General features: G+C 62.3%; 1 protein-coding gene across 2 annotated transcripts; it reads right to left on the reverse strand.

The window, feature by feature from the left end:
* Positions 1–434: 434 nt before the first annotated feature.
* On the reverse strand, positions 435–23,938 carry CPXM1 (carboxypeptidase X, M14 family member 1). Of its 2 annotated transcripts, none has more exons than XM_084626013.1 (14): positions 23,455–23,938; positions 21,631–21,738; positions 16,817–16,926; positions 16,078–16,217; positions 15,787–15,871; positions 13,400–13,550; positions 12,083–12,171; positions 11,825–11,948; positions 11,042–11,169; positions 9,922–10,101; positions 8,725–9,022; positions 7,067–7,206; positions 5,685–5,787; positions 435–3,330 (listed from the first exon to the last, which is right to left on the reverse strand). In XM_084626013.1, exons 1-14 carry the CDS (start codon positions 23,921–23,923, stop codon positions 3,065–3,067), a joined length of 2,391 nt encoding a protein of 796 aa, XP_084482139.1. In that variant the 5' UTR covers positions 23,924–23,938; the 3' UTR covers positions 435–3,064. The 2 variants fall into 2 exon arrangements, with proteins under 2 accessions (XP_084482139.1, XP_084482138.1); XM_084626012.1 differs by having other exon boundaries at positions 10,973–11,169.
* Between the last annotated feature and the right edge of the window lie 1,182 nt (positions 23,939–25,120).

Genomic DNA, 25,120 nt, shown 5'->3' on the forward strand with positions numbered 1-25,120 from the left:
CCAGGAGGTCACCTGATTCCTTTGTTCTCCAACCCTTTAGCTCTCACCTTGCAGGGGGGAAGGGCCCAGGCCATCAGTTGCCAGGAAACAGGGTGTCGGCCATTCTCTGTGTCCAGACTCCTGCACACACCTGCCCTCTAGGGCTCTGCAATGATCATACACCCTTACCCCACCCCCTAGATACTTAAGAACTGCCTAGGGGAAACTGAGGCACCCCCACACTATTCAGAGGAAACATTAAGAACAGTCCCACTTCGTCACACCAACCCCTGCCTGTTCCCCGCCCCACAGGGCTGCCCCATGCCGCTGCTCCAGGCCCCAGCCCTGCTGTGAGCGGCCCATGCAAGGGGCTTTGCACACACCCAGGCTCTGCCCCCCGCTGAGTTAATAATGCAATAAATGGAGAGAAAATAACCCACTGCCCACTCGCTCTGGAAGGTAAAACAGCAAAGGTTTATTGCTCCTGAGGATGTCACTTGGCTCGCAAGGACATCAAATGCCAGCACTGTCTCTGTAACTCATCAGCTGCTCATGCTGAGTCTGAGTGCCCACCCGAGCAGTGGTCCCTTTCCTGCCGCCCCGGTTAGGCCGGAGCCGCGAGCCATTGCTCCAATGCTATTTACACGCCAGGTTCCAGCCAGGTCCCGCCGGCAGAACGAAGCGCCCACTAGCCCTGGGCTCGCACACAGGGATGTTGCAGCCTCCCTCGGGCTGTCTGAAAACACGCAGACGAGCTGGAAGCTCTGAATAATGCTTGCACGCCCTCGGTAGCGGCTGTCCCTGGACACTCTCCTCTGTTCGCTGGGGGCCTGACCCAGAGTGGGGCTGAGACCCACCCATAGCTCCTGGCGGATGCGGCGGACGCTGGGAGCCCGTCTGTCTGGCACAATCACAGCCGCTGGCTGTGACCTCACACGCTATTGCCAAGGAAACATCTCATGCAGAGGAGTGTGACTTCACCTGGGGTTCTAGGAGAACAAAGATTTGAGGCTGAAGTCATCCCTGGAGTCACAGAGGGGTGGAACCGCATTCACACAAGCACCCCTGACAACGGAGGCCGAGGGGAAAGGAAGCTACAGGAACCATTTGCTGCACCAAGTGGAATCATCTCTGCCCAGGATCCGGTTCGTGGCTCGTACGAGGTGCCAGCTAGCCCTTTGGTATCAGCCTTTTAATTGTAATGCCCGGGCAAAACTGGAGTGAATACGAAATCCTGACCTGTGTCCCCTTAACATGCTTCTGCCCTGCCCTGGAGGGGGGCCTCGCAGCTGAGAAGGCTGCTGGTATCTCTTGTGTTGGCCCTGAGGAGACGCCAACGGGGAGACAATTGATGCCAAAGGTGGTGGTTTCAGTGAGGGTGCCACCCCTCTGGCCAGGAATTGGCTCCCCCAGATGTCTCCCATGGTCCGGTGAAGTCAGACGATGGCACGCCAAACCAGCAGGTGCTGGCTATCTACAGGGAAGAAAACAGCCTCGAGAGTCCTTGGGAACTGTGCTGTCATTACCAATGGGGAGGAACAAGGTTATCCCGGACTGCACCCAAGGGATCTGGGAGTCCAGCCAGCGCACACCTTGCCATGGTTGGTACTGACTGACTGATGTATGTTTGCCCTGGATTCCTGCCCAGCCAGACCCTGTGCCAGGCAATCGAAGTCCTGCTTGTGTCATGCCCATTGTGAGCCAGGAGCTATTTTTAGGGCCCGCCTGTAGTCTCAGATGCAGACTCTCTGCATGTTTCGAGGAATCAGTGGCAGCTGCCTGCTCACGCTCCGGGAGACTCGCATAGACACCACTTCGGGCATTTCAGGGGGCCAAATACTGCTCTTGGGGATCGCCACAGGGAGCCTCCCTTGCTACCCGGTACGCCGCACTGCCTGGCCTGTTTCTTGATCTCGACCACAAACACACCCCAGTCCGTTCCCCTTTCACTATGTGTGTTATTCCTCCCTTACACTGCATAACAGAACGCTTTGTCGGCTAACAGCAGATATATCCACGCAGCCGTCTATCCCCTCAACTACCAAGCCAATTGCTTTGTTAGCCCAGCAACTACCACCCAGGTGTCAGTAATCCCCCAAAGAAACGGATTAACTGGTTTAAATTAAGCCAGTACAGCCGACTGAACTCCCTTGGGTGATTTCCCCCTCTTCTGACCTCACCACATGCAGGTCGAGAGAGGACAAGATCCTTCCTTGTCCATGGCAGTCGGGAGAGGAGAGCCGTGGCCCTCAGTCTGAACCCAGCTCACAGGACTGGCTCACATTCCTTCCCCTTCCTTCTGCACGCCCCAGGGCCTGCTGTCCAAATGCCTTGTGGTTACTGCTGCCTCCAGGTAGCCTTCACCAGAGGGTTCCTCCTGGGGGATTTGCCAAGTGGTGGCCAGGCAGAGCGGAACCAAACCAGTTGGCAGATGCCTCTATTGGGTGGCTGGACCGGGACCTGCATGATCCTTAGGCAACGGCTCGACCCACTAAACAGGGGTCTCCCTGGTCTGGCTAAGATGACAGCAGCCGTGCTGAGACCATCCTGGGGGAAAGCTGCTCTTTGAGGTGTTACAAAGTCCTCTTCTGCTGGCAAAGCCCGTCCAGGGAACGCCTTTGCCCTAGGGAACACGCCTGCAGCTTTGTTTGTGCCACTGATTTCCGCTGTCTTCTTACCCCGCCCAGGCACCCCTCCCCCTGAACTGAGAGCAGCTGGGTGCTCAGCAGCAGAGTCTTGGGCTGGAATGCCAAGGAACAGAGCCAAGCGCTGCGGGCAGGGCAGGGCAGGGCAGGGCAGGGGGTGGGAAGGGACAGGCCTCACGAGGACACTGCTAAGTGACGTGCCCGCCTTTCCCCGTCAAAGCCAGCGCGGCGGCAGGAAGGCGGGCGTTTGGTTCCCCCAGGACCACGCTCTCCCTGGGCCGGCAGTCACACCCCGCTACAGATTCACGTGCATGAGTCAGACCCAGAGCTCAGAAGCGAAACAACACAGAGGAGCAAGAAGCCGCTAGACTAGAGAGCGTGGGGGAGGGAGCGCGAGCCGAACAGAGCACATCCCTCTTCTACGTCCCCACACAGTCCCCTCATCCCCCTCCCGTTCGCTGGGCCCTCAGCTTGCGGACCCGCAGCTGCCGGAGCCGCAGGATCAGGTCCTTGGGGATCTTGCCCCCCCTGGCCAGGATCTCGCGCAGCCGCTGCTTGGGCGTCTTGGTGAGCCGGAAGTCGCAGAGGGTGGGGTTGTCCTCGTAGGAGACGCGGCACGTCCTGGTGACGGGGTGGTAGCCTTCGGCCGCGGCGGTGACCTCATACTCGCCCGGGTTCAGCAGGCGCCAGTAGTCGCCGTCGAAAGCTGCAGGGGGTGACAATAAGGCCAGGGGGAGGGCTGAGGGTCAGCCGGGTCAGGGCTGGGTCTGCTAGGGCCTGTCTCTGCTGAGCCCTCGTCTGCAGAGGGGCCATCTCAGCGACTAGCAGCCCTGTGTAGACAAGGCCTTGGCCCTGCCCTCCCCAGGGCCAACGCCAGGCTGCTCCCCTGAGTGCTGTCCAGAGCTGGGGTGACTGGTCCCATGGCCCAGCTCCCACTGCTGGGGCTGGTCCATGATTGTCAGCATCCATCTCCCTTTCCCTGATTTCACCCCATTCCCGCTATTTATATCCACCCAGAGCCCACCCCCCCAGCTTCTTCCCACCCTGGGGCTCTAGGTCCGTCCGACACTGGCCATGGTCATCCCCCATTCCCCCTGGGCTGAGCTCCCCACACCGATTTAGTTCATCGGGACTGTGACACTGCACTCCATAGGTTTTATGGAAATATGTTTGTAAGTGTAAATATGATGTAACTGGAATATGCTGCATACAAAAAGTCTCTTCTGCCCAAATAAATTTGTTCGTCTCTAAGGGCCACAAGGACTCCTCGTTTTTGCTGATACAGACTAACATGGCTACCACACTGAAACCTATTACAAAGCTTATCATCTACTAAGTGTGGTCATCCTATTTGTAGGTATGCATCATTCTTGTATCTGAAGCTAGAAATATGAAGTATTACTCTGAAGTCCTATTGTAATTATGCGAAGTGTGGGCCATTAATGGTGGCTTAGGATCTTGATGGCTCCTATTAACTAGAACAATTGGTTGTAAATGGCTCTGTTTATTTGTAAGCCTTCCTGTATATGGGGGGGGGTGCCAGCCAGTGAGTAATGAAGTCTCATGGGACATGTAAACAAGTCACATGATACTGGAATCCATCTTAAACCTGGTGGTTTTCCATTTAGAAGGAAAGCTGGGAACCCCAAGAAAGACAAAGGATTCCTGCCTTATGCCAAAGTATAAAAGGGGGGTGGAACAGAACAAAGGGGGCGACAGTCACGAGAAATCCCCTAGTTACCACGTGAGCTGGAACTAACAAGGGCTGTACCAGGGGAAAGGATTGGGCCCAGACTAGGAAGGAGTCTAGCCTGTGAAAGGTTTCAGAGTAGCAGCCGTGTTAGTCTGTATCCGCAAAAAGAAAAGGAGGACTTGTGGCACCTTAGAGACTAACAAATTTATTTGAGCTCATGCTCATGTTAGTTTCTAAGATGCCACAAGTCCTCCTTTTTTTTTAGCCTGTGAAAGAAGCTGATTGGAACATCTCTGTGGGTGAGATTTACCTGTATTCAGTTTCTTAAATGTATTAGGCTTAGACTTGCGTGTTTTGATTTATTTTGCTTGGTAATTTACTTTGTTCTGTCGGTTATTACTTGAAACTACATAAATCCCACTTTTTATACTTAATAAAATCACTTTTGTTTACTAATGAACCCAGAGTAAGTGATTAATACCTGGGGGAGCAAACAGCTGTGTATATCTCTCTATCAGTGTTATAGAGGGTGGACAATTTATGAGTTTATCATGTATAAGCTTTATAAAATGGACTTATTTGGGGTTTGGATCCCACTGGGAACTGGGTGTCTGGGTCCTGGATCCCACTGGGAACTGGGTGTCCGGGTCCAGGTGACCTGCTGAGCAGGTTTTGGTTAAAGTCTGCAGCTTTGGGGGCATGGACCAGAGCTGGGTCTGGGTTGCAGCAGGCTAGTGCGTCTGGCTCAACAAGGCAGGGTTCTGGAGTCCCAAGCTGGCAGGGAAAACTGGCTCAGAGGTTATTCCAGCACGTTAGGTGACAGTCCCAAGAGGGTCTCTGAGACCGAACCCATCACAGGGACATCCCTGGGTGGGTCATCAGTGGGACTGACCCCGCGTCTCTGAAGGCATGAGCCTCGACCCAGCTCCGCCAGCTCAAAGCCAGCAGCGCACTCGGAGCAGGAATCCCTGGCCCTACTGAAGTCAGGGGAGCTTTGCCACTGATCCCATGGAGTGAGGACTTCACCCACAGACCGCTGGCTGGTCCGGCCACTAGAAGGGCTAGAGTGCCACCTTGTACGAGCGCAGGTTATGCAGACGCCTGCTCCCGGGGCTGCTCCCCTAACGCAGGCTATGGACCCGCCTCCCCAGACCTGCTCCCCAAATGTCTCCCCACAGCTGTCCAGTAGAGCCTAGCACTGCCCGGCTCACTGGTCTCCCAGTGACATACAGCTGGGGTGGCACCACCCACCGCCCCACGTCCCTCTGCCCCCGCAGCCCAGAGGCCGTATTCTGCTCCGGCCGCAGCCCGAGGGGCGTCACTGGGACTAACAGGCCGGGTCGATCGTCCTGTGGTGCCTACAATACCTGTTCTGACGTCGTGGTTGATGCCGTCCACGGAAACGATGGCGTCCGCAATGCCCTGCTCGGTGTCCTTGTCCCTAACGACCCCTTTAATGCCCCGGCGGACCTGGACAAACACAGGACAGAGCACACCTCAGAGGGGGCTCCCGGGGCCAACAGAGCACACGGTCCACAAGGCACTGCCCCTCCCTGGGCCCCCTCGGTACAGCGGGGAGCGCGAGCCTGCCTCCCAGCCCGGGGTTTTGGGGCATCACCGTCTGCATGCCATCTGCTGGGCGGCTCCCTGCAGTTTGTCCTGTCCTGGGTTAAACATCCAGAGTGCTGGGGTTTGTGCCCCTGGGCTGGGGGGTAGAATCTCCTTCCTTAGAGGTTTTTAAGGTCAGGCTTGACAAAGCCCTGGCTGGGATGATTTAACTGGGAATTGGTCCTGCTTTGAGCAGGGGGTTGGACTAGATGACCTTCTGGGGTCCCTTCCAACCCTGATATTCTATGATTCTATGATTCCCTTCTTAGCTCTGTCCTCCCAGCAGCCCCTGCCGCGCAGTGCTTGGCATGGCCAGGTGCTCTGCCCACTGTCTCTTCATGCTCCCCTGAAGGCACTGCCAAGGCTGTTTGGCGTGGTCGGGAGGGGGCTTGCCCGTCCCAGCTGCTTTATGCCATTCCTTGGTACTCTGATCACATCTGCTGGAGGAACCCAGAGCTGCTGGTGGCAGGGCCCAAGATGGTATTTTTGTAGCTCTGTCCAGAGTGCATTTCAGCTACAAACCAAACCGCCATGCTTCTGGGGCTGTCCCGCCTCTGGAAGGGATGGATCCCCGTATATAGCCGTGTGAGGTCATTAATATCTGTTGTGCCCTGCATCTGGGGACTCTGGGAGCTAACTGCTAATGTCTCTCACATCTTTATCTTCCATAATCTTCTGACTAGTCTTTAAAAAATTGTTATCAAGTCCTGGGCACTGTGTGCTCTACTGTCTGGATTCAGAATTACTTTGTGTGTCATTGCCCCTACACTGCTATCAGCTAATGGTGATTCCCCTTTAGCTCAAGGGGTAGGGGGTTGAGTTTTGTCCTGAGTGACACCCAATTCCATACTCTAACCACTGTGTCTCCCTCCCTCCCTCCCTCCCTCCCAGGTGGCTAAGTCCTGTGCTGTCTCTCTCCAGCCTTGGCGCCGTGATGGGTTCAGCCCCAGTACCAACACCAGCCAGAACCTGCCTTGGCAGGAGCAGCCGCTCCTGGGGCCTTGCCCAGCTTCCACAGGGCCACGTGACCTCTGCGGAGAAGCTCCAGGAGGCGCTGCCCTAGATACCCACGTCCAAGAGCCAGGAAAGGCTCCGGGTCTGCCCTGGCCCCGGAGCGCCGGCCTTAGGCCCGGATACGCACCTGCTCCATGAAGACCAGCAGGGACTCCTTGTTGTTCTCCCACTCCCTGGGCAGCTCGGACTCGTGCGGGAATTTGTCGCAGGACAGCTCTACGGTGACCTCAAAGCAGTTCGTGTGCAGGTAGCTGAAGTCGTTCATACCTGCACAGGGAGACAAGCACAGGGGGGCGATCTGGTGCCACGCCAGAGAAGGAAGCTGAGCTCCTTACGGCAGCCTGCACTTGGAATGGTAAACACAACAACAGGAGGCTGGGCCCCGCGCCCTGGTTTGTTATTGTAGGGTCACGGGGCAGCGACGGGCCCCGCGCCCTGGTTTGTTATTGTAGGGTCACGGGGCAGCGACGGGCCCCGCGCCCTGGTTTGTTATTGTAGGGTCACGGGGCAGCGACGGGCCCCGCGCCCTGGTTTGTTATTGTAGGGTCACGGGGCAGCGACGGGCCCCGCGCCCTGGTTTGTTATTGTAGGGTCACGGGGCAGCGACCGGCCCCGCGCCCTGGTTTGTTATTGTAGGGTCACGGGGCAGCGACCGGCCCCGCACGCTGGTTTGTTATTGTAGGGTCACGGGGCAGCGACGGGCCCCGCGTCCTGGTTTGTTATTGTAGGGTCACGGGGCAGCGACGGGCCCCGCGCCCTGGTTTGTTATTGTAGGGTCACGGGGCAGCGACGGGCCCCGCGCCCTGGTTTGTTATTGTAGGGTCACGGGGCAGCGACGGGCCCCGCGCCCTGGTTTGTTATTGTAGGGTCACGGGGCAGCGACGGGCCCCGCGCCCTGGTTTGTTATTGTAGGGTCACGGGGCAGCGACGGGCCCCGCGCCCTGGTTTGTTATTGTAGGGTCACGGGGCAGCGACGGGCCCCGCGTCCTGGTTTGTTATTGTAGGGTCACGGGGCAGCGACCAGCCCCGCGCCCTGGTTTGTTATTGTAGGGTCACGCGGCAGCGACCGGCCCCGCGCCCTGGTTTGTTATTGTAGGGTCACGGGGCAGCGACGGGCCCCGCGTCCTGGTTTGTTATTGTAGGGTCACGGGGCAGCGACGGGCCCCGCGCCCTGGTTTGTTATTGTAGGGTCACGGGGCAGCGACCGGCCCCGCGCCCTGGTTTGTTATTGTAGGGTCACGGGGCAGCGATGGGCCCCGCGCCCTGGTTTGTTATTGTAGGGTCACGCGGCAGCGACCGGCCCCGCGCCCTGGTTTGTTATTGTAGGGTCACGGGGCAGCGACGGGCCCCGCGCCCTGGTTTGTTATTGTAGGGTCACGCGGCAGCGACCGGCCCCGCGCCCTGGTTTGTTATTGTAGGGTCACGCGGCAGCGACCGGCCCTGCTGCAGGGTCACTTCTGAGCGATGGACGCAGGGGCAGAAGCTTTCAGCTGGGTCTGTCCAGAGGGCCGTTGGGCAAGGCTTGTCTGCATCCTGAGCCAAGGAGCTCCGTTCCCAAACACAGTGAGTCGCTCCCTAGTGCCCGCCGGTGCCCCGGGCAGCGCCCACGTTTAGGAACGGGCACAGCCGGGATCACTCCCAGCACGTGGGCCTCGGGACATGACGGGGCTCCAACACAGAGACCCCACGCCCTGTCCAGCGCAGGGCACATGGGCTGCCAGGACCTCTCTGCCCCAGGGGATCGAACAGCCCTTCCCCCTCGGGCTCTGGAGCAGGGCCACCTACTTCCCGGCACCGTGTGCCAGTTGGCGCCGTTGATGATGTTGCCCTCCCTGGCGAAGTCCTCGTAGTGGCAGGGGCGGCGATCGTCGTCCACCATGGCCAGGTTGGTGGAGGCATAGACGGTGGCGAGCCAGCGGAAGACGGCGTCGTCGGGCGTGGGCGTCAGCTCCTGGGCCTTCCAGTAGGTGCGGGTCATGTCGTAGGGGTAGGTCACCACCAGCTCGCCCCCGTGCAGGTTGGCGCTCAGCACGAAGGGGTACTTCTGCATCCAGTCGATGACGGCACGGGTCTCCGGGGCCACCTGGGCAGGGACAGGCCTCGGCCTCAGAGCACTGGGGGCAGCGTGGGGACAAGTGCCCCCGGGCGCTGAGGTCAGGGATGGAGCGTGAAGCATGCGGCCTGACTCGCAGGCCCTCGGCTAGGACTGGCTCCCGTTCCGCCCTGGCGGCATCTCGCACCCGCTTCGCCCTGGGGTGAAGGGCTGCAGGAGGGGAAGGGCAATGCAGGGTGGCCATGGGGTCTGCAGGCCCCTGGCATGAACCCCTGGCTCCCCCTCGGGGCCTGCATTATCCCACTCCCACTGCTTGCATGCGAGACCTGCTGGGCAGCAGGCCCAGAAGACCCTGGTTCACATCGGTCACCCCAGCCCCCACCCCCCACTCTTTGCCTTACACCAAGGAGAATCCCCAGATCTCCCAGCCCCATCCACCCCTGCACCCCACATCTCCCCTATGTCCCCCGCACCCCAGAGCACCTCCTGCCTCCCGCACCCCAGAGCATCCCGTATGTCCCACAGCTCCCCTTGTCCCCGCACCACCCTATCTCCGCACCCCACAGCGCCCCCTGCACCCCACAGCACCCGTTTCCACACCCCACAGCACCCCCTGCACCCCACAGCACCCGTTTCCACACCCCACAGCGCCCCCATGTCCCTGTACCCCACAGCACCCCCTGCACCCCACAGCACCCCCATGTCGCCGTACCCCACAGCGCCCCCTGCACCCCACAGCGCCCCCATGTCCCCGTACCCCACAGCACCCCCTGCACCCCACAGCACCCCTGTTTCCACATCACCCTGTCCCCGCACCCCACAGCACTCACAGCGTCCCCTGCCCCCTATGTCCCCTGCACCACCCCCATCCCCACGCTGGTTCCCCCCCCCGTGCCCCCGTCCCGCACCATGGGGCCGGCGGGGCTCACCGTGGCGTTGGCGAAGGTGTAGTACTCCGGGATGGGGAGATAGTGGTTGGGGAACTTGTGAGGAACCAGCTCATTGTCTTCGGCGTCCCACAGGGCCGTGTTGAGGTCGGCGAAGTTGTGGTTGAGGTCGATGCCTTCGTAGGTCCAGCGGCCCATGGCCCAGCCCGCCAGCTCCGAGCCCTGTGTGGAGGAAGGGACGGCAGGAGAGCAGGGCTCCCGCTCTCCAGAGCAAGTGGGGCTCAGAGCCCCCCACAGATCAGAGACCCCCAATAATGGCTGGGCCACCGTGACATCCTCTGGTCTGCCATGGCCCTTCCCCCCCACCCGTCTGCCTCCCTCCCGGACAGCCCAGCCCACACCGGCCAGAGGGGCCCTCGCACCCCCTTCGGCCTCCTCACTCCCCATCGTCCGCCCCCATCCCGTCTGGCTCCCCCCGTCCTCCCTGTGCGTCTGCATTGGGAGAGCGTGCGACGAGGCCAATGCCCCGGGACCCCCATCGCCCTCCCTGCCCGCGGCCGAGGCTCTCCACGGCCAGCCCCTAGCACCGTTCGTGTGGCCGACCCCCTAGAGCCCGCCAGGCCCACTCCCTGCTCCCCACCGGGCCCCTGCAGACACACGCAGCTCAGCTGCCTCGCTCCGGGAGACCTCCCGAGAGCCTGCCCGCGTTCCCGCCTGGGCCAGGCCTCTGCCCTACCAGCACCTGCCAGCAGCACTGAACACTGCCGCCCAGGCGCGCTGGGAGCGCCTCCTGCTGGCTTCCCCGGAGCGGAGGGTGCGGGCATTCAGCACCCTCCTGGCCCTGCATCAGCGGGGTGCAGAGAGGGACCCAGCCTCTCCGCCAGGCCGGGATTCCCAGGTCTCCCCTCTCGGAGCCAGCCCGTGCCCGGTGCCCGGTGCGGCTGTCACGCCGTGCCGGTTCCCCTGAGCCCGTCAGTGGGGCCGCCCTGCGTCCGCCGAGGCCCCTGAGTGGCGGCGAGGCGACGCCCACGGGTCCCCCCGGGCCCGGGCCCGCAGCTACCCTCCCCTCGGCACGGGCCCCCGCGGGCCCTACCAGCTTGTAGGCGGTCTCGTAGCCGTCGGGGTTCATGGAGGGCAGCAGGTGGATGCGGGTCTCGCTCACCAGCCGGACGACGCGGGGGTTGCCCCGGGTGAACTCGCCGCACAGGTACTGCATCAGGTTGAGCAGGAGCTCGCGGCCCAGCACCTCGTTCCCGTGCATCCCCGCCACGTAGCGGAACTCCGGCTCCCCTGCCGGCGACACGCAGCCAGCTGCCCACGGAGCCCGCTGCCCGCCCGCCCGCCCGCCGGGCAACAGGCTGAGAGCGCGGCCAACCCTCACCCACTCCCCGGGGAAATCCCCCCGCGTGCCAGGCTCCCGGGGGAAGCGAAGCAGAGATTGGCCCCAGGAACAGCCCCGTGCTGGGCCAGCTGGGGACCAGGGCCCCCCAGAGCCTCAGGTGCAGACAGCATCCGGGGGCAGACCCAGGGGGACGCCCTGGCTCTGGGGGGGGGTGCGGTGGCGTCCGGGGGCAGACCCAGGGGGACGCCCTGGCTCTGGGGGGGGTGGTGGCATCCGGGGGCAGACCCAGGGGGACGCCCTGGCTCTGGGGGGGGTGGCATCCGGGGGCAGACCCAGGGGGACGCCCTGGCTCTGGGGGGGGGGGGTGGCACCTGGGGTCAGACCCGGGGGGGCGCCCCGGCTCGGGTTGGAGTTCAGCCAGGCAGCCTCGTGGGGGCAGCAGAACAGGGGTGCAGATGGACGTCCCCCCGACCAAAATGGGACTCTCTGTGCGTGGCACGAGGGGCAGCAAACCGAGCTCCCACTCTCCGTCCGCCAGCGCCAGGGGTGCGTCCGGGAAGCCGGCGGCGTCTCCCCTCTCTGCCTCGTGCTGTGGGGACTCACCCAGCTCGTGCTGCCCGGGGTTGTCCGAGATCTCCATCACGTACATCTTCAGGCCCTGGTAGCTCTTGCCGATGCTGTAGACCCGGGTGATGTTGGGGCACTCGTCGTTCACCTTCTTCATCAGCTGCGAAGGGCAAGGGGCACGGCTAGCGTCTCCTGCCAGGGTCTGGCGGGAGGCAGCTGTCGGACGCGTGCCTGCCTTCCCTGCCGGCAGCGGGAACCGCGAGGGACGGGAGGCCGGGAGCGAAGGGAACGTACCTTTCTCATCTCCTTGTAGTTGTGATGCCTGAAGTCCAGCTTGTCGGTCGGCACCGGGTCGTTCTCCCAGGAGTAGATGTTGTTGGGGTCTGCAGGGAGAGATGGGCGTGAAATTCGGGGCCAGCGCCAGGCCTTGGCACCAAGCGCTCCCGGGTTCGCTCGCAGGCCGCCGGCCCCCATTCTCCCCAGCTGGGGCCAGGCGAGGCTGCCCTCAGCAGCTGGATGAACGCAGCAGCCACCTTGGCCAAGGGCAGCCCACGGCCTCTTTCCGGCCTGAGAAGGCCCTTCGCTGAGGTCGGCTTGTGGCCCGTTTAGAACGAGGGGAGGCGGCCGCCGTTTGGGAAAGAGGGCAGTTCTCCCCGAGCGTCGCTAACGAAGATTCTGCAGCCACTGCTGACGGAGAAACTCCCCCTTACAGCGAATAACGGCAAAAAATGACCAGTCAGCCTAAGAAGTTGGGTACGAATCGATCTCTTGCTCCAGATCCACCTCTCAGCCACTCTGTGTGTAAACAGCCAATACCTGAGCTGATGTCAACAGGACAAAACTTGTCTGATGCCGCGGGCTGCGTTTCTTAAAGGGCCCATTTGCAGAATTAATTTTTGTTCATACCTGAATTCACGGATCCATGTGTAACACCTCAGGCCGTGCGTCCCGGGCTCAGGGTCTGGGCTGCCCGGCATGGGGGATACACAGTCCTTCCCCTACATAACAGAGAGGCTATATCCCTGCTTTGAGTGCAAAGCTCGCCCTGAACTACAGGGCATGGCCAGCACCTCCAGGAGAACAAGGTGACCCAGAATTATACCAGTGAATACTTAAAAATACCCGAGCACACTGGCAGGGACAGAAACGTTCATGCTTCAGGGCTTGGCCTGGCCGAGGTGGTCAGGTGGTGGGTGGGTGGTCAGGAGGGAACGTTGCCATCGGCAGGTTATCCCATCACTCAGGGACTCGCTCAAGCAGCTGGTACAGGCCACTACCAGAGCCTGGGTTAAAAGGACGGCGGGTCTCATCTGGCCCAGCAGTTCCTGTGTTGCTGTGCACGACCAGGCAGGGCTATTGCGTGAGGGGCATTTCTCGGACAGCCACGTCCCAGACCATTCGGGGCTTGTGCTCGCTGTCCCAGCCCCGCCCGGGGACCTGGGGCTGCTAGCATGACAGAGGGTTGCGGAGGAGACAGGCAGGAGGGACTGAGAGCGAAGGGCCCCGGCTCAATGCCACACAAGAGAACGAAGGGGAAGACGGCCAGGCCTGGCCAGACGGCCCCTCGGAGGGAGAGCGCAGGGACAAGCCCATGCCAGCAGCGCGTCCTACCTGGCAAGGGGCAGCCCAGGATCTCCGCCCTCAGGCAGATGGTGCCGTTCTCAAACCAGGTCTGGGGGTTGATCCGGATGTAGCGTGCCACCACCGGGGTGGGGAGTGCATTGAGCACGGGCGTCTCGGGGTCCTTGTTCCCCAGGAACACCTAGAGACAGACAGACGGACACGGCACCGGCCTTCAGCTGCTTGCGAGGCTCATTCTTATCCCTGCTATAAACACTCGTCCTTCTGGGGGAGGTGACAGGGGCTGGCCCGGGGCCTGCAGCCCTGCACGCCCCCAGCAGCAGGAGCAGGGCTCCCCCAATGCTGCCCCCTGCCCTTGGAGACACTGACCTCCCACCCGCATCCCACCGCTGAGCAGGGCAGCCTTGCGGCCGACTGCCACCATTGCCCAGGGTGCTTTTCAGGCCACACGCCCAGCCCTCCTCCCGGGGCGGGGGCTGGGATGGTGAGTCCTCCTTCAAACACAAGCCGAGATTCTCCCAGGCTCCCGGCACTCTGGGGCTTTTGGATTGCGAGGCAGCGAGAGCCGCCCCGTGTCTCCTGGCTCTGGAGAAGCAGTGGCTGGGTCCAGTGTCCGCATTGCCCAGTTGGCAGCTCAGTGGGCCCGGGATCAGAACCCAAAGGGTTACGTCCGACCCAGCCCCCGCCTGCTCCCCCTGGCTCCCATTCAACCCTTGATGAGAAACAGACCTGAGCTGCCTGCGTGAGGCTGGAACCTGGCACCAGGGAGGAAGGCTCCCAGACCCAGGCTTGTGCCACAGGGACGTGCCAAACCCCAGGGAAACCAACAGCTGCTCTGCCCCGTGACAACGGGACTCTAGGCGCCCGCTGGGGCCCGTGCCATCTCAGAGCTCCCCAGGGAGAGAGACGCAGAGTGCCGTGTGGGACTCCCTCCACAGAGACCCACTCACCGCCCGGCCACTAGCCCACCCCCACTGCCCTCCCCAGCGGGCCCAGGCTCCCTGTCGGGAGGAGCCAGGCTGGACCCGCCTCTCCCCCAGTGCCGAGGGGGCTGGGAGCTGCCGGTTCCTCCCCTCCCCCCTCAGGCTGATCGCTTTCTGCCTGCTTATGAACTCATTTCTTTCCCAAAAGAGTAGGCAGGAGGGGCAGGGAGAGGTCAGAGCAGAGCTAATTCTATAGCGCGGACACACACATACACTGCACTGATTTATCTACACACACACACAGAGCACACACTTATACACGCCGCACTGATTTACACATGCACACAGCATGGATTCACCCAGACACTCTGCACGAATTTATTTACACACACACTGCACTTATTCACACGCACACACAGCATGGATTCACCCAGACACTCTGCATGAATTTATTTACACACACACTGCACTTATTCACACGCACACACAGCATGGATTCACCCAGACACTCTGCACGAATTTATTTACACACACACTGCACTTATTCACACGCACACACAGCATGGATTCACCCAGACACTCTGCATGAATTTATTTACACACACACTGCACTTATTCACACGCACACACAGCATGGATTCACCCAGACACTCTGCACGAATTTATTTACACACACACTGCACTCATTCACACGCACACACAGCATGGATTCACACGCACACTCTGCACGAATTTATTTACACACACACTGCACTTATTCACATGCACACACAGCATGGATTCACACACACACACAGAGCATGGATTCACACACGCACTGCACTGATTTCTTTACACATGTGGACACACACACTCCCCCTCCAGCCCGGGAGGGGTGGGATTTTGCCAGGTGGCTGGGGGCTGCCAGGGGAAGCTGAGCTGGCTGGGGCTCTGGCCATTCCCCCACGCATACAGAAGCTCTTTGGGCGGAGGATGGAGCCCAGCTGATGCTGGGGTGCGGGGGAGCCCCCCGCACAGGATGCGCTACAAAGCCAGTCCAGCCCACACAGCTCTATTAACCCTCCGCGGACTGGCTGGCACCGGGAGAGGGCTGCGGGGAGCAGGGAGGGGTCTGGTCCCACTGGGGGGCTGTCGTGGCTCCTGCTGCTGGGGGAAAGGCCCCTGACGTGAGCGAGAGCCGCCCTCAGGCTGGGGGTCTGGGCTGGCACAGCCTGACCCCAGGCTCCAGGGCAGCAAAGGTGCCTTAAAGCGCCCAGTGCCCAGCCCCTGCCGTGGGGGGCTGCGCATCGCTCAGCGAAATCCGGAGGATCTGACCCCGCACCTCTGTCCCTAAGTCCTCGAGGCCCAGGCAGGCCCTGCCACCCACAACCACCGGCTGTAAAAGAGCCCATCCGCCTCGGTGCTGGCCCGTCGCCCTGGCCGCCTGACCCGTCCCCGCGATGCCCCAGGGCCGGGCCGCCCCATGCAGGGCTCAGCACCAGCGCTCCCACTCACCGCCTCCTCCGTCCCGTTCCGGCTTGGCTGCCAGGCGTGCGTGTCGTTACTGAACTGGACTTTGTAGGAGGTCACCCAGTCGTACCTACGTGGGGAGAGAGAAAATGAGCAGTAGGATCAGAGTCACCAGCACTGAGGGGTTTAGAGGGACCCTGGCCCCCTTCCCCGATAGCCCCACAAGAGCCGTCCCAGAGCCTAGATACCACGATAACGGGCTCGCTGACCCAGCCAGCGGCTGGGGCCACGGATCCACCACCCTGCGCTCTCTCCGCCCCTGCACTCGCTGCTTACGTCCAGATGGAGTTCAGCCCCTGCGTGATGACGCCGGTGAAGCGGGTCGGCCGCCGGGCATCGATCTCCAGCCACTGGTCCCGGTCCTCGTGGCCAGCACACCAGCCTCCGTCGTAGAAGTCACCGTCGTGAATCCCGGACTGTGGCAGGGAGGGGAGGGACAGAGAGAGCGGCGGTAGTACCCGAAGGTGTGTGCTGGGAGTACCCATGCCAGCGCCCCAGGGAGCTGGACGCCTTGCGGCAGGGACTGTCCCTCCCAAGTGTTTGGAGGGCGCCCGACAGATAGCGAGTGCTGCTGCGAACAGATAACCCTATCCCTCCCCTGCAAAAACGGGCCCCATTCGCTGGTTCTGAACAAAATGGAAAGGCGCCGTGGGCTGCCATGTCGTTATGTACATTTCGGGTACCTTATGGCAGCGCCCCCTACTGGGGGGGGCAATGCTCAGTAGGACCCTCTTTAACCAGCTGCTGCAGGAGGTGTCTCGCCCTCCAATGGAAGACAGCGTAGTGAAGAGGTTAGTGCGGGGGACGGATGGGGTGACCCTGTTGTGGGGGAGTTAGGTGAGGGGGCTGGGGCTGCAGCCTGTCAGCCAGGAGCCGTCCCCTTTGGAGGTGTCACCCAGAGCCCCTGGAGGGAGACGAAGCCCAGCTGGTGGCCAGGTAACTGCCATGTGGGCTGGGAGAGGCCTCGCTCTGAATGAAAGGTCCCGTCCCCCCCCCAGCGCACGGCACAGCACACCTGTATATTGAGGCGTCCCCGGTGGGCACCCAGTCCGTAGCGCTTGATGCTGGAGGCTCGTAGCTGGAAGTCCGACACCCTCAGAGACTCCAGCCCCAGCGGGGGACATTCTGGTGGGAAGCCGAAGGGGTAAAGGAAAGACAAAGTCAGGCTAAAGAAAAGCCAGAGGGGCCAAAGGCATCCTTGGTGCAACTCCAAGGAGGAGAGGGAGTCCGGGCCAGGAGCTGCTCCCCACTGGAATCCCATCCCCTGAACAATGGCGAGATCCCACCTGGGGGCAGACCAGCAAGCTGGGCACCCTGGGGTGTCGGGGACAATCTCTCTCCTTCTCTCATTGGCTGGTGCTGAGTGGGATGTGATGTCCAGGGTGCCATGGTCTGGGTGACAGCCAGTACCAAATCTGGCTGGACCCTGCCGCCTCTGCGCTTCGCAGCACCTGGGCCCCAGTGAACGCTGCTCAGAGCCTTTAATCTCCAGAGCCCACACCCGGCACTGACTGAAAACTCCCCCAGACGTGGCTGCGGGGCAGAGCTCCGGACTCCTAGCTCCCTGTCCTTGTGCTGGCCCCTAGACCCGGGTGGTAAGGGTATCCCCTGCGGCCTATTCTCCAGTGCCGTCCTGGGTCTCGGGGTAAGTGCTACGTGAGGGGGGTTACCCCGCAGCCTGAGAGAGGGAAGTATTTCCTCCTGTTTCCCTTTACTCGGTTTCCGCGTGTTTGATGAGCTCTTCCTCTGGGCCGATACAGAGCCCAGGGCCCAGCTTGCTGCTACGGGGCGCTGGACTGCTCGCTTGGAGACCTCACGTCTTGGCTGTCCCAGAGGCTGCAGGCCACCATCAGCAGCAGCCCAGGGGCTCACGCATCTACCCCCAGAGCCAGAGAAGAGCGGCTTCAGTACCGGAGCCGGCCACGCAGGGACACACTGAAACGCCCGGATCACGGGCTGTTGCCAACGATTCAGGGCTAACACCAGCGTTCCAGCCAATTCCAGCCTGGCCGGTTACGTTCGGCTCTCCTGAGATTCCCCCAGCAGTTTAAACCGCATCCGGCATTCCTCCTTGCTGCCTGGCCTGCATTACTGCAGGGTTACTCTGCCTATTAAACAGCGGCTGTGCTCCCCCGCCCCAGAGGTGGCCGCAGCACTTCACGGCTGGGTGGAGTGCGGGCACCGCTGTTGGCAGCGCCCAGAACAGCGTGTTAGGCTAGGAACGGGGATTGTTTATCGTTACACCGTGCACAAAGTCCGAGGGGATCCCCTGCATACGGGGGCTGCACACAGCCGCCAGGCCAGCCTGTTTCAGTTCTCCCCCGGCGAGGGCCCAGAGCCAGCTCCGGTGGTGTCTAGCTTTGCACACATCCCCGCTCCCTCCGCCAGGCAGAGCACAGCGCACTCAGCCCCAGCCTGGAGCCCGAACACGCGGCTGGAGGCACAAGTGCTGCCGGAGATCAGGCCAGCGGATACCAGAGAACGCCAGGGGCTGCTGAAACCACAACCACAGCCTGTAAGCATGAGTCAAAGACGCATCATATCCCGCCTCAGCTGGCGCGATCCCAGGGGGTCTGTGTGGGGGATGGGGCCAGGCCAGTCGCAGCTGTTCCCCTGTGGAACCTCACGCTGCAGGCTGGGCTTGGCCCTGCGGGGAAGGCAGGTAACTGCTCTGCTCTGCGGCGCCCCCTCTGGTCAGGGGGCAGGGGGGCAAAAGGGGAAGTCCTGGGAACTCCCCTGGCACCCAGACTCACTGAGGGTGCCTTGGAGATGCTGGGAAGAGAGGGGATCCCGCAGGGTGACTTGGACACAAACCCCTCCGCCTCCCCACTAGTGCTGCAGCCCAAGCAGGGGAGCCAGCGGGCCCCGCGAGGGGAGAGCCACGCCAGGCCAGCCACAGGCTGCGAGTGGCTCTCACAAGGTCTTTGCCCAGCGGGGTCATACACCCTCCCTCCCCCGCAGCTGTGCAGGGCCAATGCCCCCCTGGGGCTGCCCTGCCTGGGCCCAGCACCCTGCCGCCCTGGGCACGTGTGGAGATGCAGGGGTGAGCCCAGGGAACTGAGCTTCTCCGACCCGCTGCGGGGCGGGCAGCCTCCCTCCAGCCTCTGCAGCCCGCCCCAGCCCCCGAGCCCCGCTTCTCCCGGGAATGCCCGAGCTGGAGTCCCAGCAGCCTGTGGCCAAACCTTCGGCTTCCTCTTCCTCCCAGCCACGGCCCCCTCTCTGCAGGGGCCGCGATCTCATCTTCTCTGCTCCCCGGCCACGCTCGCACACCTACAGAGCGAGCCCGCCCTGCAGTTCAGCTCCCCTGCCAGGGACGCAGGCTGGTTCCCCGCCTCATGCCCATGGACCCTCCCTTAGCTTTGAGAGCGGCAGGGCCCAGGGACGTGGCTCGGCTCTGCCTGGCCCCCGAGTGCTTTCGTGGAGCTGAAACCCCCCTGGGGACCAGTCACACCGCTCCCAGTGCGACTCCTGCTGCTTGGAAGCCGCCCCCCGCATCCTCCGGACCAGGGCTTTGGAGCCGCCAAGGCAGGGACAGCATCTGGCTGAGTCCATCGTTTTGGATACGAGCGAGGTCAGTAACGGCCACTAGGCCACATGGACGCCAGGAGCTCCTGCCCTCAGCACCCAGCCCGGGGCACCCACCAGCGCCCTGACGTCTCCGGGCAGCGCCTCTCCGTGGCTCTGCCCCCACTCACTCCATCCCCCCTCCCTCTGTCGCTCACTCTCCCCCACCCTCACTCACTCGCTCATTTTCACTTGGCTGGGGCAGGGGTGTGGGAGGGGGTGAGAGCATCGGCTGGGGGTGTGGGCTCTGGGGTGGGGCCGGGGATGAGGGGTTTAGGGTGCAGGAGCGGGCTCTGGGCTGGGACCGAGCGGTACAGAGGCGGGAGGGGGATCAGGGCTGGGGCAGAGGGTTGGGGTTCAGGAGAGGGTTTGGAGTGCAGGCTCTGGGTGGTGCTTACCTCAAGCAGCTCCCCGAAGCAGCAGCATGTCCTCTGTCTGGCTCCTACGCAGAGACATGGCCAGGAGGCTCCGCATGCTGTCCCGTTCGCGGGTGCCACCCCCACAGCTCTCATTGGCTGCGTTTCCTGGCCAATGGGAGCTGCAGAGCTAGCACTTGGGGTGGGAGCAGTGTGCGGAGCCCCCTGGCTGCCCCTACATCTAGGAGCCAGAGAGGGGCCATGCCGCTGCTTCCGGGAGCCACACGGAGCCAGGGCAGTCAGGGAACCTGCCTTAGCCCCGCTGTGCCACCTACTGGACTTTTAATGGTCTGGTCAGCGGTGCTGATCGGAGCTGCCAGCATCTCTTTTCGACCGCGCATTCAAGTCGAAAACCTGGCAACCCCCAGTACCCCCTTCCTGCCAGGCAGAACAGCCCAGAGACCCCTTGTCTCCTCCAGTGTCCCACTCTCCTCCCAAACCTGCCCATCTCTCTGGCTGGTTCCCAGGGAAGCACAATCCCCACAGCCCAGGGACACTGGTTCCCCACCGCACCCTGCGGAGGAATGTCCTCCAGCCCCATGCTAGCGATCAGCTCCCGCGGTGATGCAGGAAACCACGCAGTTCTTGCTCTGTGCCACTCGCAGACGTGCCCGGCCCCAGACTAGCGCCCCAGACTCGGCGTCTCCTGCTGGGATGCTGCCAAAGGCTCCTGGCCAGGCTTTGCTCCCTACACTAGACGTTCCCTGGAAATCTCCCCAGGCTAGCCCGTCAGGGGCTGTAGAGAGCGGGCGCCCTGCCTCACGAGGCCGTCCCAGTGAGCAGCGGGCTCCTGCCAACGCTCCACCCAGCTGCACTGCAGCTGGGCAGGAAACACTCCTCGGTGCTGCCTGAAACCTCAAAAGCCTGAGGAAAAACAACAAAGCGCCAGCTTCCCAAGAATAACCCGCGGGAGCCCGGGCTGGCCCTGGGAAGGCTGGCTCCTTCTGTGGAAAGGTCCCGAGGCTCTGCCTCGGGGGCACCCGGGGGGTAGCTGTATGTGCATGAGGGAGCTTATGGGGGAGTGGACACGTGAGCACATGCCAGTGTGTGAGTGGGGGATACGGGGGGGGGCACGTGCATGAGGATGTTTGTCAGTGCACGGGCAGGGGGGTGGGTACGTTTCCATGTGTATGTGAGCCCGTGGCAATCCCCGTGGGGATGCCCAGGGCTGCTGACAAGGTTTGCTGGGGTGTGGGGGGGATTAAGAATCCAGCCCCACTCCCCCACAATGGAAAGTCACCTCGCCCCACAGGGAGAAGGAAGGAGCTGACACCAATCACAGTGTCATCTGCCTCCCAAGCCGGACGTTAGGGTACAAAACCACTAGGCCATCCGGGCAGCTCCCGAGACAGCCGGCCGTGTGTATGCAGCCTCCCGACAGACTTCCCAGGACAAGGGACACTCCCGGGAAAACCTGAGCAGGGGACAACGCCACTTCCAAGCCCCCGCTGGCCCTGCCCATCTCTGCAAGGCAGGTAAGCGTCGGGCTCCGGGGCAGGGCGCTGGCAATGTACCGGGGGGCAGGGGGCAGCATATAGTCAATGGAATTTGGTATCAGCCCCAACCCCACCAGGGTTCCCTTGGACAGGCCGGCTATGGTGGGGCGGGGGCAGGCAGAGCCGCAGGACCCCGGGGTCTCTGCTGCGTAGAACTGACGTGCCGCATAGGACGCAGGCCCTCGACTGTGTGTGCGTGTGGCCACGCGGGAGCCGGAGAAGAGACCGGTGCTGGCCAAGTGGAACCGTGTGGAGTGGCCGGAATTGCTTTCTGCAGCCTGGGAGCGCGGCATGGGGCTCAGAGGGGGTACCCGGGCTGTGGGTCAGTGACCAGAGACGGGGGAAGTACGTACGTGGCTGCTGCTCGGTGGCTGCTCCCTGGGCCGAAGCCTTGGGTTTCTTCTTCAAGACTTTTTTCTTTACTACTTTAACCCGCACAGATTTTTCCGCGGTGCCCCTGGCTGGAGAAAGACAAACCAGACACACGGTCACCCCGCTCCTCCTCGGGGAGGGGGCGCCCGGAACGGGCAGCGCAGCAGCGAGCTCCAGACCGAGCAGCTGGGCCGGGGGACACGGGGGCTGCGATTCAGGGCACTGCCGGCCGCCAGGCCTGCCGTGGAGGAGGGTGGCCGTGAGGATTGTGCTGCTCCCTCTAACCCGAGAGATCTAGGCTCCGCCGTGAACAACTGGGGACCAGTGTTTCCTGCTGCCCCAGAGCTCAGCCGCAGCACCACCCCAGAGAGCAAGGGGCCCAGCTGTGCGGGAGCGGCCCCGAGGTCGCTCCCTGCGGGTCCCGTCCACTGGGACTCCGACAGTGCCCCAAGCAGTTCCTCTGCCGTCTCGGTGCTGCACGTCCTGGCTGCTGGGAGCCCACAGCCGCAGCCGGGCCAGAACGCAGTTCCTCCGGCTCCAGCAGCTGCAGCCAGAGGAGCCCACGAGGGGCCACCCGTGCCGGGCCTGGGACACTGACTGGAGCCGCTCGGCCCCGTCTCATGAAGGCGGCTGGTGCCCGGGCGCCCTAGTGAGTTTGTCAGTAAGTTTGTGGCAGAGCAGGGAGGCAGCCAGGGCTGTTGGATCATTGGGGTTCCCCTGGTCCCAGACTTCACAGCCAGCTTGCGAGTTCCCCCCGCCTGGCACGGAGGAGCCTGGCAGTGGAGGGGAGGGCTGGGGCTAGCGTGTGTGGATGGGTCCTAGACTGCTCCATTCCCCGACTCCTCTCCCTGGGCCCCCGGCTCAGAGAGCCCATGGTCGCTCCTCCACCCCCTGAGCCAAACCCAGCTCCCGCTGGAGTCGAGGGGCCTGGCTTTGCTGCGGGTGGTGGGATCTGGGAGCAACCAGGCTCGGGGGCATCCTGTCCATCACCCAGGGCCAAGATCTGCCGGTCACGGCCTCCCGCTTCGACTGCTCAGCAGAAAGCTGCTGGCGAAGCGTGGAACAGGCCAGCTGGCACCCAGCGAGCAGTTTGGGGGAGAGCCAAGGGGAGAGCAGCCCGGCGCACCAGTCCCCTCGGCAGGCAAAGCGAAGGGAAGAAATACCGTGAGGGGATCTGGGAGACTCAGGGGAAGGATCCCCCCCGCCACAGTTCCCAGCAGCGGAGCGAGCCCCCAGCCCCGAGACAGCTCGGAGCAGCCTGTTTGCAACTCAGCAACTTCGCACAGCTTGTGTGTTACTGCAAAGATGTGCGAGGGAAGCATCCGGTGCGCCAAGCTGGGGGATGCCGTGCAGTGAGAGATCTCCCGCCCTCAGTGCCACACAACCAGCACACAACACACCGCCCACCACCCCCGACGGAGCGCACGGGCAAGCCCAAGCTCTGCAATCAGGAATGCCTCGCCCCCCCAGGACAGGACGCCCCCCGCCCGCCCGGGAAAAGAAAACACGCTGCCAGCCAGGCCCGAGCAGAGCCCCCAGGACGCCCCATGCCCCAACACGGCCACCGAGAGCCCCACGGGGAAGCCACGCCAAGCGGAGCGCACCTCTGCCAAGGACCCGCAAAGCACCCCCGAGCAGAGAAGGGGCGCCGCACAGCGCACGGACCCCGCACGGCCACGGGAGACCCAGCCACGCACAGCGGAAGGCTGGAGCGCAGAAGAGGAAACACCAGAAAGGGCCCGACCCACCCCTGATCCCCCTCCCCCAGGCGCCCAGCCCCCGCCGCCAGGGGCTGCAGCCCCTACCTTCACCACCCGCTGCCTTCTCCTCTGCCAGCCGCAGCCTCTTGCCCTCGCCCTTGGAGACGGGCTCCTCCAGCTGCCCCGGGGTGCTCGGCGCTGCGGGGGCCGCCGTCACCTCCCGCTCGCCGCCCGGGCGGAGGGTGCCGCGGCCAGGGGCCCCGAGCGCGCCGGGCAGGCGGGCTGCGGGGGCGAGGGCCAGGAGGAGCAGCAGGGGCAGCGCCAACATGGCGAGGGGCGCAGGGGCCAGGCGGGGCGCAGCGGACGGGGGCGCGGGGCGCGCTGCTCCGGCTCCGCGCGCTCTGCCCGCCCCGCGGCTGGTCCCTCCCCCGGCCCCCCGGGCGGGCGCCACACAGCTACCGCATTGCGCGGAGTAGCGGGGCCCGCCAAAAGCGCCTGGCTCCCGGCTGGAGAGGGGCGCGGGCGGCGGCTGACCCCCTGGACGGCACAGGCCAGAGACCGGCCCCACAGTCATTCCTAGGCCACTGGCATCGGGCGCCGGCTCTGGCCAGGAGTCTACGGTCCTTTGCTGCCCCCCCAGAAAAGGTGCCAGGGGACCTGCCTTCTAGTCCTGCCACCTGGCCCTGCCAGCCCCCGCCCCCCGCCATGGCTTTGGGCCAGTCATTTCACAGCTCTGAGCCTCAGTTTCCTCGTCTGTAAAATGGGGCTTCCCCCTCCGCGAAGATCCCCCTTGCCACAGCGACTCATTAACGCGTTTCTCCTCCTCAGAGCCTGGCAGCAGGGCAGGGCTGTTATCCGCACTGGACAGACAGGAACAGAGGCCAGACAGACTTTGGATCAATGGGCTTTACGCCCCTCAATACTCCTAAGGACCTGAGTCTATGTGACTTGCCCAAGGCCGCGCCAGGGGGCAGTTGCAGAGGAACCAGGGACACCCAGGCCTGTGCCCAAGCCCCTGGGCCAACCTTCCTCCTCTGCCTCCTAGTCCTAGGAGAGGGTGTTAATCAGCTAGTGCTTGGGAGGCGCTTTGGGCTTCTTGGATGGAAGGTGCTAAACCAGTGTTGGAATGAAAGTCCTGCGGGAGGGGACCCTGCTGGCTCTCAATATGCCCCACGGGGTGCACGTGCCTCACAGCCCCATGCACACCTCTGAGGCTGTGCAACACTGACAGTGAAGTATCACTATTAATATGGGACCTTCAGTGAAGCCTGCACCAGTGTGACTGAGGACAGAAATCAGCCTGGCAGGCTCTGTCTCGGTTCCAGAATAATGTGAATGAAAATTGGCAGTCTTTTAAGAACACCTTACTGGATGCCCCAAAAGCCAAAATCAAGACTGAAGGTTATACTGGTTAAAAAGCCAGCCTGGTTTAGAGGGGAAGTGCAATATATATATAACTAGTGGAAGAAAGGGGAAGTTGATAGTAATGAATATAAATCAGAAGTTAGGAACTGAAGAACATTGATAAGGGAAGCCAAGGGACACAAGGAGAAATCTGTGACCAGCAGAGTTAAGGACAATAAGTTCTTTAAATATATTAAGAACAAAAAGAATCCTGACAATGGTATTGGTCTATTACTAGATGGAAATGGCAGAACTATCAATATTAATGCAGAAAAGGGAGAAGTACTCAAGAAATATTTCTGTTCTGTATTTGGGGAAAAAACAGATGAGGCAGTCTCCTCATATAGTGTTAATACTCTTTCTATTC

The sequence above is a fragment of the Lepidochelys olivacea genome, assembly GCF_965140295.1.
Source record: "Lepidochelys olivacea isolate rLepOli2 genome assembly, chromosome: 4".
Taxonomy (NCBI): Eukaryota; Metazoa; Chordata; order Testudines; family Cheloniidae; genus Lepidochelys; species Lepidochelys olivacea.